General features: G+C 33.4%; 1 protein-coding gene across 50 annotated transcripts in view; it reads right to left on the bottom strand.

Moving 5' to 3' along the window:
- Positions 1 to 14,342, bottom strand: part of DLG1 (discs large MAGUK scaffold protein 1) — a 264,467-nt gene that overhangs the window by 39,221 nt on the left and 210,904 nt on the right. For 19 of the 50 annotated variants that reach the window (XM_021070093.2, XM_084990759.1, XM_084990766.1 and 16 more), the window contains 3 exons: positions 12,510 to 12,686; positions 9,635 to 9,704; positions 5,058 to 5,157 (listed from right to left, as the gene is read on the bottom strand). In XM_021070093.2, coding sequence (XP_020925752.1) covers positions 5,058 to 5,157; positions 9,635 to 9,704; positions 12,510 to 12,686 — 347 coding nt within the window. Of the gene's footprint in view, positions 1 to 4,329; positions 4,364 to 5,057; positions 5,158 to 9,634; positions 9,705 to 12,509; positions 12,687 to 14,342 lie in introns of all 50 variants that reach the window. The other 31 variants (XM_084990757.1, XM_084990762.1, XM_084990776.1 and 28 more) reach the window with 4 other exon arrangements.

Here is a 14,342-nt window from a genome sequence, read left to right as displayed (position 1 = left end):
AAACTACTTGGCAGTATCTATTAAATCCTAACATATTTATAAGTATGTGACCCAGCAATTAATTTCCTAGATATTTTCCCAATATAAAGGCCTATATATGCTCACCAAAACACATGAATAAGAATGTTCAAAGCTGGAGTTCCCACTGTGGCACCTAGGTAATAAACCGACTAGTATCCATGAGGATGCAGGTTTGATTCCTGGCCTCACTCAGTGGGTTAAGGATCTGATATTGCCTTAAGCTGTGGTGCAGGTTGCAGACCAGACTTGGATCTGACATTGCTGTGGCTGTGGTGTAGGCCAGCAGCTGCAGCTCTGATTTGACTGCCTGCCTGAGAACTTTCATATGCTATGGGTGCAGCCCTAAAAAGAAATAAAAAAAAAATGTTCAAGGCAACACTATTCAAAATAGCCCTAAATATATGTTTATTTACAAATCTGAGACAATATGCTTAAAGTTTCACAGTTCACTTTTTCTACTTACATTGTGAGAAGTTTCCATGTCATTGTTTTAATATGATTTTCAACAGTTATAAAATATTATAATAAATGGATAAATCATACTTCATTAACCACTTCCCAACTGTAAGTCATGTTAGGACTATGGGCTGTAATTTCTAAACAATATTAAATGAAACATCCTGATATATAAACCTTTGTTTCCATCTCTAGGATAAATTCCTTGAAGAGGAATTAGTAGGCCAAAAAGAAATGCTTTTCTAAAAAGGCTGTATGTACCAATTTACACTCACAATATGTTAGAGCAATCATTCCAAAGAACCCTCTCCATCGCTGGATTCTCCTTTAGGAGAAAAGACTGTTAAGGCAATGGGTAAAATATATCATTTTGTTTACTGATTATTGGGACATCAAATGTTTTTATATGCTTATTTCATTTGCTTATCTTTTGAGCACTCCTATCATTCATCCAGCTTTCTAACGGAGAGTTAGTCTGTTAATTGATCTGTTAGAAATTTATAGTATAAGGACGTTTTCCTTTTGACAGAGATGGTACAGATTCTAAAAGTTATAATTTTTGTTTATAATGTTTGATGATTACAATCACTTGAAATCTAAGTCGTACCTGTCTAGTCAAAGATTTCTTCCTAAGACTATATCTTGTGTTTTCTTTTCGCTCACCCTAAATACTACACATCATCAGTCTCAATACAACCACTCCTACAGTTATTTACTTATTTATTTTTTGTCTTTTTGTCTTTTTAGGGCCGCACCCAAGGCATATGGAGGTTCTCAGGCTAGGGGTCGGATTGGAGCTGTAGCTGCCGGCCTACGCCAGAGCCACAGCAAGGCAAGATCCGAGCCACGTCTGTGACCTACATGGATCGTTAACCAACTGAGCAAGGGCAGGGATTGAACCTGCAACCTCATGGTTCCTAGTCGGATTCGTTTCTGCTGCGCCATGATGGGAACTCCTTATTCTTAATACAAATGAAAATAAGTCTGGTTTTGGCATCTAAGAGCTCTGCACAACTACTTAAGTCTTTAAGACAGGAAAAGAAGAGAGACATATGCATTAGGAAACCTATGTGCCTAAATGGAAGTTTTTGAGGTGTTCTACAATGTGTAAAGCTATAAAAATAAATTGCATACAGAGGACAGGTACAAAGCCTGTTGGAAACTGTATGCCATGATTTCATTTCTGAGCACCTTATATAGCCACTCTTGCACTACACATACTTTTAGTCTCTGTTAAAGGAATTTTACCCAGTTCTTCTTGAAATTTTTTTCAGAATTGCCTTCTTAAAGCATAAAAGCTACACAGGTTTCTATTTCTAGCTTTTCACAAGCTATGATTGGTTAATTGCATTCTCCCAGATTTTCATCATACTCCAATTAGTTCTGTTAATCAAAATTAGGTTTGGAAAGGCAATTAATTTCTTTTATTGTTTACTGCTAACAGGGCAAATCAAAAATTAATTTGATCCTCTTTGTAGACTCATTGGATTTATGTCTATGAAAATTATTCTGGAGTATCATTTTTGTCTCTCTCTCTGCTTTTTAACTTATTGGGTTGTGTGAAATTACATGAAGATTTACATCTTTCTTGAAAGTCAGCATTATTCCACATCTCTTTAACAGTTTTATCTGGAATATCTGTCCTTTTGTTTTCAGTCTCTCCATAAGTCTTGTTCTAACAAGGCTTATTAATGAATACCAATATAAGGCCACATTTATTTTCCCCTATTAAAATCTCACAGGATTTTGCTTAGTTTACTCCTTGTATCCTGAACTTTACAATACAGGTAACTGAGGCCATAAATAATATCCTTGAGCCATTCTTCCTAGTATTTTTCTAGTTGCTGGTAGTATTTTATTTGATAATCTCCATCACATCCAGTTTTAGAATTTTACTAACATTTTTCTGTCTCCATCAACGTTTTCTAAATAAAGTCTTCTTGAGCTAATCAAGTTACCAGGCGATTAATTCTTTTTTGTTTTTTGTCATTTTAGGGCCGCACCCATGGCATATGCAAGTTCCCAGGCTAGCAGTCGAATTGGAGCTGCAGCTGCTGGCTTGCGCCACAGCCACAGCAACACAGGATCCAAGCTGTGTCTGCAACCAACACCACAGCTCACGGCAATGCCAGATCCTTAACCCACTGAGCAAGGTCAGGGATCGAACCCACAACCCTCATGGATACTAGTTGGGTTCATTACCACTGAGCCATGAAGGGAATTCCAAGGTGAATAAATTCTTTTAGTTCCTATGAGATGAAGCACAGAAACCTATCATTCAAGATATCTAAGTCACTGACCAAAAATTAAATCAATGACATTGGTAATCAGTTACCATTTTTCATTTGTTTTGTTTCCCAAGTCCCTAACCTCAATTAAATTGAGAGATGAGAATAAGACGTGGTTAACATGTAATTATGTATTATAAAAATATCAATATGGGAACCAAATTCTTCATTTAGCTCCTTTGTCCATGAGCTTTTCCATAGTTCTCTGATGACTCTGCAGATAACAAAAATCTGTGGGTTCATTTGCTGATCTGTAACACCTCATGATGTTATTCTCAAATAAATCCTACAGAATTAAGAATCTGTGAAAAGATTTTCCAGTTTTTGAAGAATTTCACTGATAATTTTTCCCAAAGGTAAGAGGTTAAAAAAGGCTCCCAAGTGTGACAGTATGTTTGTGGTTCTTGCCAAATCCTAAAAAGACATGCAAAAATAAAGTGTGTGTAAAAGAAGTTATTACATATAAACCATACTGCCTTCCAATATAATATAAACCTTTAATTGTTAAAGCTGAAATAAAAGTCAAGCCCCATAGCTGAGATTAAAAGTCCAGTACAAAGTCAGCATAAATCAGGAGAAAAAATCACTGAAGTTTAATGTTTATTAAAGTAGACCTTAAAAGATATTGTCCTTAATGATCAAATGAATCCTTATGATCAATGAATTATGAAAAATAAGTTTTCAAAAATGCTTAATAATGCAAACAGAACTATTTAGAAAAAAACATTCACCTAAAAGATTATTTGTATAAGTCACTGTCACCTAAAGTAATTTGGTAATATTTGGTAAAATTGCAGATGAAACCAATTTGAAAATACCCTCATTTAACATTTTGTTTGCTAAAATGACTTATTTCCCTTATTTGTTCCAACATTTATTCAGTGTCTCCTACATTTCAGACTCTGTACTAAGTTTTATATGAAGATTAGATACTAGCTAGAAATTAAACAGGAACAACACAACAAAAACCAAAAACAGAGACAAAATCTTGGTTAAAGGAAAAACAAAAGATAGTATTTCTTACAATTCTTTTTATAGTTTACAACTTCCTTTAAAAAAAAGATATATAATTTTCCTACTACATAGACTGCTACTTAACTTGAATTTCACAATTCTTCTAATATTTCAGATCTATTGTACTTTATAGGTTCACATTATAGCAATGCTTTTCTAACAGACTCAAAGAAATTTTAACTTGTTTTAACAAAAAAAGGGGAACATAAAACTACAAGAAATATTATTTACTACCTTCTAGTAATGAGGGCAGGTAGTACTATTTAAAAAAAACATTTAAAAAGTCATTATAAAAATTACAAAAAGGAAAATGTAGTTATGAGCAGAGTTTCTTAAATGACGTGAAAATCAAACATTAGAAAAATAGATGGTGTGTATTACAGAAATAAAAATCCCAAGCATATTATTAACATGAAAAATCTAAAAGCAATCTAAAATACACCTCCTCATGCCAGAAGGGCACTACCATGAATTTCAAGATGTAGCTGAAAAACGTAGGTCTGTAGATGGAGGTTAAAAATAACTTGGGAGTATTTATTTGATCACTTACTCAGGCCTTTTGATCCCATGTCCTCAGGGATCTCCTGTAGAGAGTAGTTCCCAGAGAGCAAGCAATAAAAAGATAATCAAAGAAAATAGTTGTCAGTAATGCATAAAATTGGTGCTACAATAAGAGACAGTTCCAAGACCATTACAGGTGCACATATCTTACAGAGGATTTTTGTATATTTCTGAAAGTTTAAAATAAGTTAGCAGCTAGATACAATCAATTAAAAGTATTCGAGTTTTATCTGAGAGGCTGATGACAGCAGAGAAGCAAAATTTTAGGCTATTTCTTGCTAATTAAAAGTAAAATTCAGATTGTCAATATATAATGAAGAAATGGATAAAATGGAATGATTTGAGAAGATCTATTATCAAAGACTGGCAATGCTATACCTCGAAATCAATTAATAGCTTCTCAGGTATCCGTATTTTCCCTCTAAAGTATTCGTTGAGAGTTATGTTTAGTGTTTCTTATGAGAACCTTTACATAAAATAATTATATTTTAAACATACAGCTTAAAAATACCATTTACTTTAAATTAAGAATTCCTATGGTGACAGAAAAAGCTAATATTGGTATACAAATTAATTTATGCTTGTTAGGTTGCCCCTGGTTAAGACAATTAGTAACCTGTTGCAGCTCTTGAAACTGTCTCCATGGTAACAACCAACTGCAGGGCAGTAGGTCCCTCTACATTTATCTTCAGTTGATCACTGGATCCACATACTTACGGTCAGCATCACTTGTTTCCTGCTCACTCTGGTCCTTGTTCTTGTAGAAGGGGAATTTTCGGGAAAAGAGGTTCTTTTTACGCTTGTCATTGAATGACTGCTGAAGAAGAGAAGGAGGGGCAAAACAAAGGGATGTCTACTGTCTGTGTGTACAAAGGCCCAGCCTAGTAGCTCTGTGAAAGCTGACTCTTGTGACCACAGTGTGCAGTTTGAATAGGAATTTTGCTTTAATCACATATACAGTGAATTTCTAATTTAGTATAAACTTCTCTAACATTTTATAACTGAAAATATGGAAAAATTTAAAGAGTCTAATTCAGTGATACCTAAAAATAAGGAGCAACTGCTACTTGATAAAAAAGGGAAGAATAAATCAGATTAGCTACTACTATAATCCAAACCAAGCTCACATCTATCATATCAATCTATATTTCTAGAAGATTTCTAGGTATTAGGTACTCTATGGAAAAAGTCATTCTAAATGTTACTTAATCTGTTCAAATATTCTTAATGCATTAGGAATAATATTCATTTTCCTTTGGCTTTAGCACACTTCCTCCCTTTTTCTTTCTATCTTTTTTTCGGGGTGGGGGGGCTCCAATGAACTAACTAACAAGCCACCATCAATAAGGGAACCAAAACAATTGAAAAAGTTGCTAGTGTTAAATCTTTAAAACAAATAACTTTTTGTTTTTTAAAAGAAGAGAATTAGCATAACTAAATGCTTATGGCATGAATTAGAAAATGGGGAAAAAAACTAAGATGTGTCCATCAAGCACAAAGTCCAGCAAAAGAATTATCAATGCTATCTATCCATGGAAGAGTCAACTATCCTGGCCAACTTAAACACCATCATAACTGATTTGTTAGCCTTTAAGTTCTACTGTACTATTTTTAAAGCATATATAAATGAAATAAAACCAGATTCAATCCAATGGCACTATGTTCTGAATGAGGAATAAAAAGGTTAGTGCCCATAATGCCAAAAGGGCAACTTAAATTCTTAAGTTTATACATAATTGCTATGACCTGACAGCTGATTCGATATCCCTTATGGCACAGGCAAGTTTTCTCCCTTCTTGAATGTCCCATTTGTTCATTCATAGTTTTAAAAGCATACAGCACAATAAAAGAGGGACAGCTTCTTTTGTAATTTGTCATAGGCACCAATGTCTTGAAAGAAATGGCCTTGCCTGCCAGTGACAGTAGGAATTATTATTTTTTGAACTGGGAACAATATAAAGGATGAAAACTGTTCTTATTTTTCTTCAGTTTATTTACATCATAAGATGCTATCAATACTCTGAAGTATATGAACACGAGATAGTAATTTTTTTTTTTTTTTTTTTTTTTGGCATGACTGTATTTTTAAGCATGTGATGCCAGGTGATTAAGGTGCTGAAGTAGATTAAAGTGACTTTTAGCTCAAATTTTATTCCTTGAAGATATATTTTGGTAAAAATCTTCACAGAAACAAGGGTAAACTTTATTTTTACCTTTTCATATCAATAATTCAGGATTAATTAAGTTCACAGTTCATTAGTCAAGCAGACTGTCTTGATATCAACCTTAAAATCTGAAGGCTCTGATAAATCTAAGCAGAAGTTAAAAATTAGGTTGAGGAAAAAATATTGTGGAGAAATCTAAGCTTATAATTATATTATAAACTGTCAAGTAGCATTATTTGAATTAAAAATCTTTGAATCCAAGTTTTAGAAAACAGAGAAGAAAACTCAAGTTCTAATAGATAAAAATTTATGGTAATTTAATTGAGGCAAGGACTGAATCTTTTTGTTCATGACAATTTCTGATTTTGAATTTAGTAATAATTTTGTGCTATCTGATGTTTTAAATAAAAAGTTATTTACCCTTCCTACTGCATATATAGTGGTCAGAGTCAGTTTCACAGCAAACAACCAAAAGAAACATGAAGTTTAAAATGTTCTGATGTTTGATATCCTTGCAGTTAGCCAAAATGAGATATCATAAAGATATCATAATATAGGACAGAAAGAAATGCTTGTTAGTTAAGAAATGTATTAATTGTATTACATAAAATATCCTGCAGATGAAGAATTTATTAAAAGTGAAAAATAGCAGAAGCAAACAGAACTAAAACGTGTAGGGAAAACACAAAACTGAAGAAATATACTACCTCTAGTTTTTCTACATTTTCAATCCAAAATAATCTGTTTAGTTGCTTATTGCTATTAATGCTATATTGCAGGAGAGAAAGAATGTGATATAAGAACTAATAAAATACTACAAATTCATGATACACATATCAAATATCTATATAATTTGCATATGTAGTATTTCAAAATAGCTAAATGAATGTTAAAAATGTTAATGAGAAACTGAAATGTTTTAAAAAAGTCTATGTTGGAAATAAAAGTTCATAATCCACCATGTAAGGAAAGGAAAAGAAGAACTTAGAATGGGAAATGGTATTACAGAGAGAAATGCAGTTCTGTATCAATGGCAAGCGTATTTTTACCCCACTCAGTATCATGCATAGTTTTGGTGCTGTGTTAGAACACAGGGACTGTGTATAAAGTTGGTTATAGTCAACAAACAAGACTAAGATTTAAAATATGTCGTTAATTCAGTTAACTTCTTACACTATGAAAGAAAAGTTACCACATGCAACCTCTTTCTCAATACATTTACAGTGTATTTTTACTAAAACATTTTAAAAAGACATATACATAACAAACAAATAACACTGTATATATTTCAAATTCTGAGCCTTTACTTGGGATTTTTCTCCTACAAGGATTTTCTATTTTAAATATTGCTTTAGATCACATTGTATAATTTTGAATTTTCTGAAAGGTACAAGTAAAATTTAAAGGAATCTACTTTTTCTCTTTTCCTTTTTTTTTTTTGCTTTTTAGGGCTGCACCCTTGGCATGTGGAGGTTCCCAGGCTAGGGGCTGAATTGGAGGTGTAGCAGCCAGTCTAGGCCACAGCCACAGCAAAGCAGGATCCAAGCTGTATCTGCAACCTACATTACAGCTGACAGCAACGATGGATCCTCAACCCATTGAGTGAGGCCAGGAATAGAACCTGCAACCTCATGATTACTAGTCGGATTCGTTTCCGCTGTGCCACAATGGGAACTCCGGAATTTACTATTTCTAAATAAATGAATGTGTTATATAATTTACACAGATTTAATTTCTTTGATCAAGGATTATATTCCTTAACTTTAAAATTTTAAAGTTTTTTTTTTTTAAGTTTTATTTTTTATTTCTTTTGGTCTTTTGTCTTTTTAGGGCCGCACCCAAGGCATATGAAGGTTCCTAGGCCAGGGGTCAAATCGGAGCTATAGCTGCTGGCCTATGCCACAGCCACAGCAATGCCAGATTCAAGCTGCGTCTGCGACCTACACCACAGCTCACGGCAACGCTGGATCCTTAACCCACTGAGTGAGGCCAGGGATCGAACCCGCAACCTCATGGTTCCTAATGGGATTTGTTTCCGTTGCGCCATGACAGGAACTCCTTTAAAATTTTAAGTTTGACATCACAGATGTACAAAGCACAGGATCAATTTATTTGCTGAGTTGACTTTTCATATTCATTTGAAATATGATGAAAAGATGTATAAAACTTTTGCTTTAGATATGAAAACCCCAAAACATTGCTACAAATAGTATTTCAACACATGTTCATTCAGCTCTTTCTTCAGGCTGATTACAAGAATATTCCCTTGCAGTAATTACACACACACTATGGATGAAGTCCATCACATCATCCACTGACATCCACTAGATTCAAGAAATAACTTTAAGTAAATGAAAATGAAAACATATCTAAAATACACATAGAATAATTTTGAAGTGTTTTTTGCCTATTTACAAATTCTTCCTCTTGCTTGCCCCTTTCTTTATTTCCTCAAGATAAAAATTCAGGCGTTCTCTTGTGGCATAGTGGGCTAAGGGTCTAGCATTGTCACTGCAGCAGCTTGGGTCGCTGCTGTGGCACAGGTTCAATCCCTAGCCCAGGAACTTCAACGTGCCATAGGTAAAGCCAAAAAAATTTCACACTGATAAATTTTAAACATTTAAAATGTTTATTCTATTAATAAGTAGCATTAGGAATAATGGGGGAAAAGAATAAGACTATTTCCATGAATTCATTTGCAAAAACCCATACATTTATATTGTGACCCTAGTTAGTAATTTTGGGGTGGGGGCTTATTTTCTCAGAAGATGTATTACTTATTAGTTTTCATGATTAATACTGGTGACACAAATATCTAATTGTTTAACTGTTCATCTGAATGAAGGCTGAATTCATTTCATGTATAAAAACAATGACCAAAAGTATGTTATTAAGAATACAGCAAATGACAGTTTTGATAATTTGGGTAATTTGACCATGAGAGGTTTAATTTAATAAATTGTTTAGTTGAGTTTATCTATTATTATAAACCACCATAGCAAGAGTGTTGACAGTTATTTTTAATGGCAAATTCCTTCTCATTTTAATAATGTAGCTCAAACAAGAATTATGAAAAGACCTATTACCTTCAATCATTAATTTCTAAAATAAGAGATTTCATATACTCACCCCTTTCTCTCCTCTTGCTTTAGAATTGAATTTCACTGTTTTTAATCGGGCTCGTTCTTTCTTCTCAACCCTGGCAAAGCACAGATTATTTTTTAGGTATACCAAACATTTCTAAATAGAAATCATCAGAACTGAAACTGCAGGATTTTTATATTTTAAAGCCTTCAGAAGCCATTTAGGTTTGCAGCCCCCAATTAATTAGAATTTCTGAAGAATAAAATAGAGGGCTTATTTTACTGTGTAAGAAAATCACTTGTAAATCACAAAAATATAGTATGTATATGTATATATACACACTCAATTTCGTATTTATATTGAAATTATTATGAGGTACCACTTCTGAGTTTAGCAATTTTCCAGGTTTTTCATTTGTTTTGTTATTTAAATATTAGCTTACTATGGAACATATATGCTAAAAATTAAGTGCTGAGAGAAAGCAAATTGGGTAAAATGTTAACAACTGATGAAAGCAGGTGAAGGATTTGTGGGTGTTCCATGTACTATTCTTGTATTTATCTTATATTTTCTAAAGCTCTGAAATTTTCAAAAATAAAAAGGGGGGAAGTAAAAAAAATTAAGCTTAACTCCAATGATATATTTGTATAAATATACAAAGTAACCAATTATAATATACAAAATAGTTATAAAGTATCTTTAGAAGGATACAGAAGTACTGGTAACCTTATTTATCCCTAAGAAGGTGAATTGTGTGCTTGGGGAACAGGGTTAAGAGGGAGACTGTATAGCTTTAAGATCTTTTAAATTTTAAACCTTGTTAAAAAGAGTTACCTTCAAAATAAGCAAGCAAACAAAACTAACAAAACAAATGTTTTGTGTAAATTCTAATACCAATATGAATCTTACAAAATTTCATATAAATTAAGCTTTATAAATCCTTAATTTCAACATAAAAATTATGTTAGTATATAGCAGGAAAATCTACCAAAACAGCCTAAGAATAAATGCATATTCTTTATTTTTCTTATCTAGTCATATAGTTTTTACCATGGGTAGAAAAGAAATCTAAGCAGTCATGTATTTAAAACCTGGGCTTTTACTATTCCAGAACAATCCTGAGGGCTCATGACATGAATAATTAATTTATAATTTTGCCTAGTCACTAACTGAAAGCACTGCAAAACTAACATCTAGTGAGTAAACATTTACAACTCAAAATGGCATTGTTTCCTAATTGTTACCTTGTTCACTATATCGCTGAGTGACTTCAATTGTGCTTATTTGTCAATATTGCTCCAGAAAGAAAGCTAAGAATTATAGGAACTGCAACTCCTTGTGCTATAATTAGATGCAAACTGGTCTAAGAAAGGTACAATTCTGTTTAAGAAAATATATGTTTTGAATACAATGAAGAATGAAATGGCATATAATTAGTTGTGATTACATACTGTGTTTTATGGGAGAAAAAGCCGTATTCCCTTACATTATTCAAGAATTTGGGGATTTGTAGAGATCTCAAGATATATTTCTCTTATCACATCTGGCTTCAAAATCCAAACTTACAGGATTTTTATATAAAATGAAAAAATATCTCTTTTTCAGCTGACCAAAGTCAGCTGTTTTTCTCATTTGTTGAAGGTACATGTAAAGCCTTTGCAAGCTATAAGGTTCCAAGAGATAGACAATTTTTAGGAATTCTGATCTTACTATTTAAGATGTGAGGTTTCTACTGATTTAACAAGGCCCAGAGGAAGCATTTCTGTATTTAAAGCATACTATGTTCTATTGCAAGAAAAAAGTTATGTTGAGGGCTACAAGGAGTTGCCACCAAATATTAGATCTAGCCAAACAGTCGCATCTTGCTAAAAATATGGATCTATCCAATAATAGTCATAAATATGAAAACTACAATTACAATCGTGGCAATATTTTAATATTTCTACTTTTCAATGCCTAAAAACAGGTACACAAGTGTATTTATAGGTAGAAGGTCTATCAATAGGTATATGATTTGGCATAAGTATCAATTTAGAGACTTAACAAAATAAGTTCAACTCATTAATAAGAAAAGAACAAGTTTATTAGATCATAAGCCTGACTTGAAGTGAATTAATGAGTTATAATACATATTAATGTCTCATTGACAATTTTTGCTTTTAGGTTTTAGGTAATGATTTGGATGAATCCGATCTCATCAACAAGCTCTTTGGGGGGAATTATGAACTTATTTTTAAATATCTTTCCAACAGAAGTAGAGACATTCAATAGTATTTCACTGACCTTAGAGGGGGTTGGGACCACGCTTTTCAAAGACAATCTGCACTTAACCACTTTTGCCACTAGATGGTAAGTATGCACCAGTGAATCACCACAGATGGTAAGTATGCACCAGTGAATCACCACAATAAACAGTTAAAAGCAAAGAGGAAAGAACAGTGAATGCATGGATACTTCTAAATTTAGCAAGAAAAAGGAGATACGAAGCATATTATTAGATATTTCTAAAAATTTTGCATTTATTTAAAATGCTTTCAGTTTTTAAGTCTCAAGGAGGCAATTTACACAACAAAAACCCCTGAAAATTTAGGTTTTATCACTATCTACATGGGAAAACTACATATGCTTTTAATTCCCTCTCCCTCCAGTGGTATAGGTAAATGGCACAGTGATTAAAAATACACTTATTTTGTTTTAAACAACTAGTAAGAGCTTTAGAAAAATTTTTACTTGGATTCATCATATTCTCTTATTATGTCACAGGTTATAATATAAGGTGAATAAAATTAAATAGTTGTGAAACACAATAAAAAAAAAACAAGCATAAAATCCCTTCAGTAAAAGAAATTTAAAGAAACAGCAATTTTTTTTTATATTATCCAATTTTCAAGTGGTAAGACTGTAAAAGACTTATATTTACCTTCGTTTACTAGGAATCACCCCAACTTCATCACTCTCACCATCTGGTGTAACCTGTCTGGCTTGCCACCATTCATCATCAGAAGCATTAATAACATGGAGGATATCTCCAAATTTGAAGTTCAATCCCTGACTAGGAAGGCCACTGTCTTTAGTCTTGTCATAATCAAAAAGGGCTCTAGATTAAGAAGAAAAAATTCACATTTATTTCTTATCATGATATTATCAACATTAGATAAAAAGGATTCTGAAAGCATATATATATATATATAATCTGGGTAGATAATTAAACAATATACCATGGTAGGGAAAATAATGCCAAGCCAAATTCTACACTATATACAAAAAAAGAGACAAAAAAGAAATAGAAAATTAATTGGTTATAGTAATAGTTTGTTATTAGATATACTACTTTATTTCTCTTTCTCTCTCTTTCCTTTTTACCGCTGCACCTGCAACATATGGAAGTTACCAGGCTAGGGGTCGAATTGGAGCTGCAGCTGAGGCCTATATCACAGCCACAGCGACACTGGATCCAAGCCATATCTGTGACCTATATACCACAGCTTACAGCAATGCCAGATCCTTAACCAACTGAACGAGGTCTGGGATTAAACCCGCATCCTCACAGAGACTATGCGGGGTTCTTAACCTGCTGAGTCACAAAAGGAACCTCCCCTTATTTCTCTCAGTACTTTATGAGAAATTAGAAACATAGTTTTAGTAAAATCTAATGGTAACCTACACTGAATTCTAAAGCGAAAAATCAGAGGAGAGTTGTTCTAAGTTAATAAAGTTAATATTAAAAGAGACTCCTCTCTTTCTCTTTTCTTTGGGTTGTACCTGCCGCACACGGCAATTCCCATGCCAGGGACTGAACTCCTGCCACAGCTATAACTAGAGCCACAGCAGTGACAATCCTTAACTCACTGAGACATGAGGGAACTTCTTTTTATTTTGACTAGACACACTTGGAAAAACAAATTCCCTGATGGATCTGATTCATCATTTGTGGACTGTAAGACTAGATCAACAAGAGAGATTTTTTTCCCAGTTAATCATTCCTTTCGTTTGATCATAAAACTAGACTTACTAAGGTTTTCAGAGTCAGTAACAATGATGAAAACTAACTACAGATGACTACACAATGACTTTAATAGCTGCCAACTATCTTGGAAAAAATCTATTAATTTAATATAGTAATTGCAAAATGCTAGGAATATTTTTTGGCCACACCCATGGCATGCAGAAGCTCCCTGGCCAGGGATTGAACCAGTACCATAGCAGTGACAGTGCCGGATTCTCAACCTGCTGAGCCACCAGGGCACTCCTAGGAATATTTTAAAATTTGATAATAAGAAAATAGTGTATAATAATTATTCAACACTATTTGATTAATTATTACACAATATTTAAGCAAATTAAATTCTTATATTCAAAAAAAACCTCTCCTGGAATTCCTGTTATGGCTCAGCAGTAACGAATCCATGAGGATGCAGGTTCTACCCCTGGCCTCAGGTAGTGGGTTAAGGACCTGGCGTTGCCATGAGCTGTGGTGTAGGCTGCAGATGTGGCTAAGATCTGGCGTTGCTGTGGCTGTGATGTAGGCCAACAGCTGTAGCTTCGATTGACTCCTAGCCTGGGAACCTCCATATGCCACTGGTGTAGCCCTAAACAAAACAAAACAAAACCTCTCTCAAGCATATGGGAAAGACCCAAGCAATTACATTTAAATTACAATTTATTCATTCTTTGTTCTAGTTTGGCAGTGGGAAATTTTAGGATACAAATCACTATAACCAACTTTAAAGAACTTATTTCTTGGGATAAAACT

Source organism: Sus scrofa, chromosome 13, assembly GCF_054392235.1.
Source record: "Sus scrofa isolate SSC_HxYL_T2T_F1_AM1 chromosome 13, Sscrofa_HxYL_maternal_Yorkshire_Landrace_v2.0, whole genome shotgun sequence".
In the NCBI taxonomy this organism is placed as follows: Eukaryota; Metazoa; Chordata; class Mammalia; order Artiodactyla; family Suidae; genus Sus; species Sus scrofa.
The sequence above is the reverse complement of the archived record's forward strand: the minus strand, read 5'-3'. Positions and strand labels throughout refer to the sequence as shown.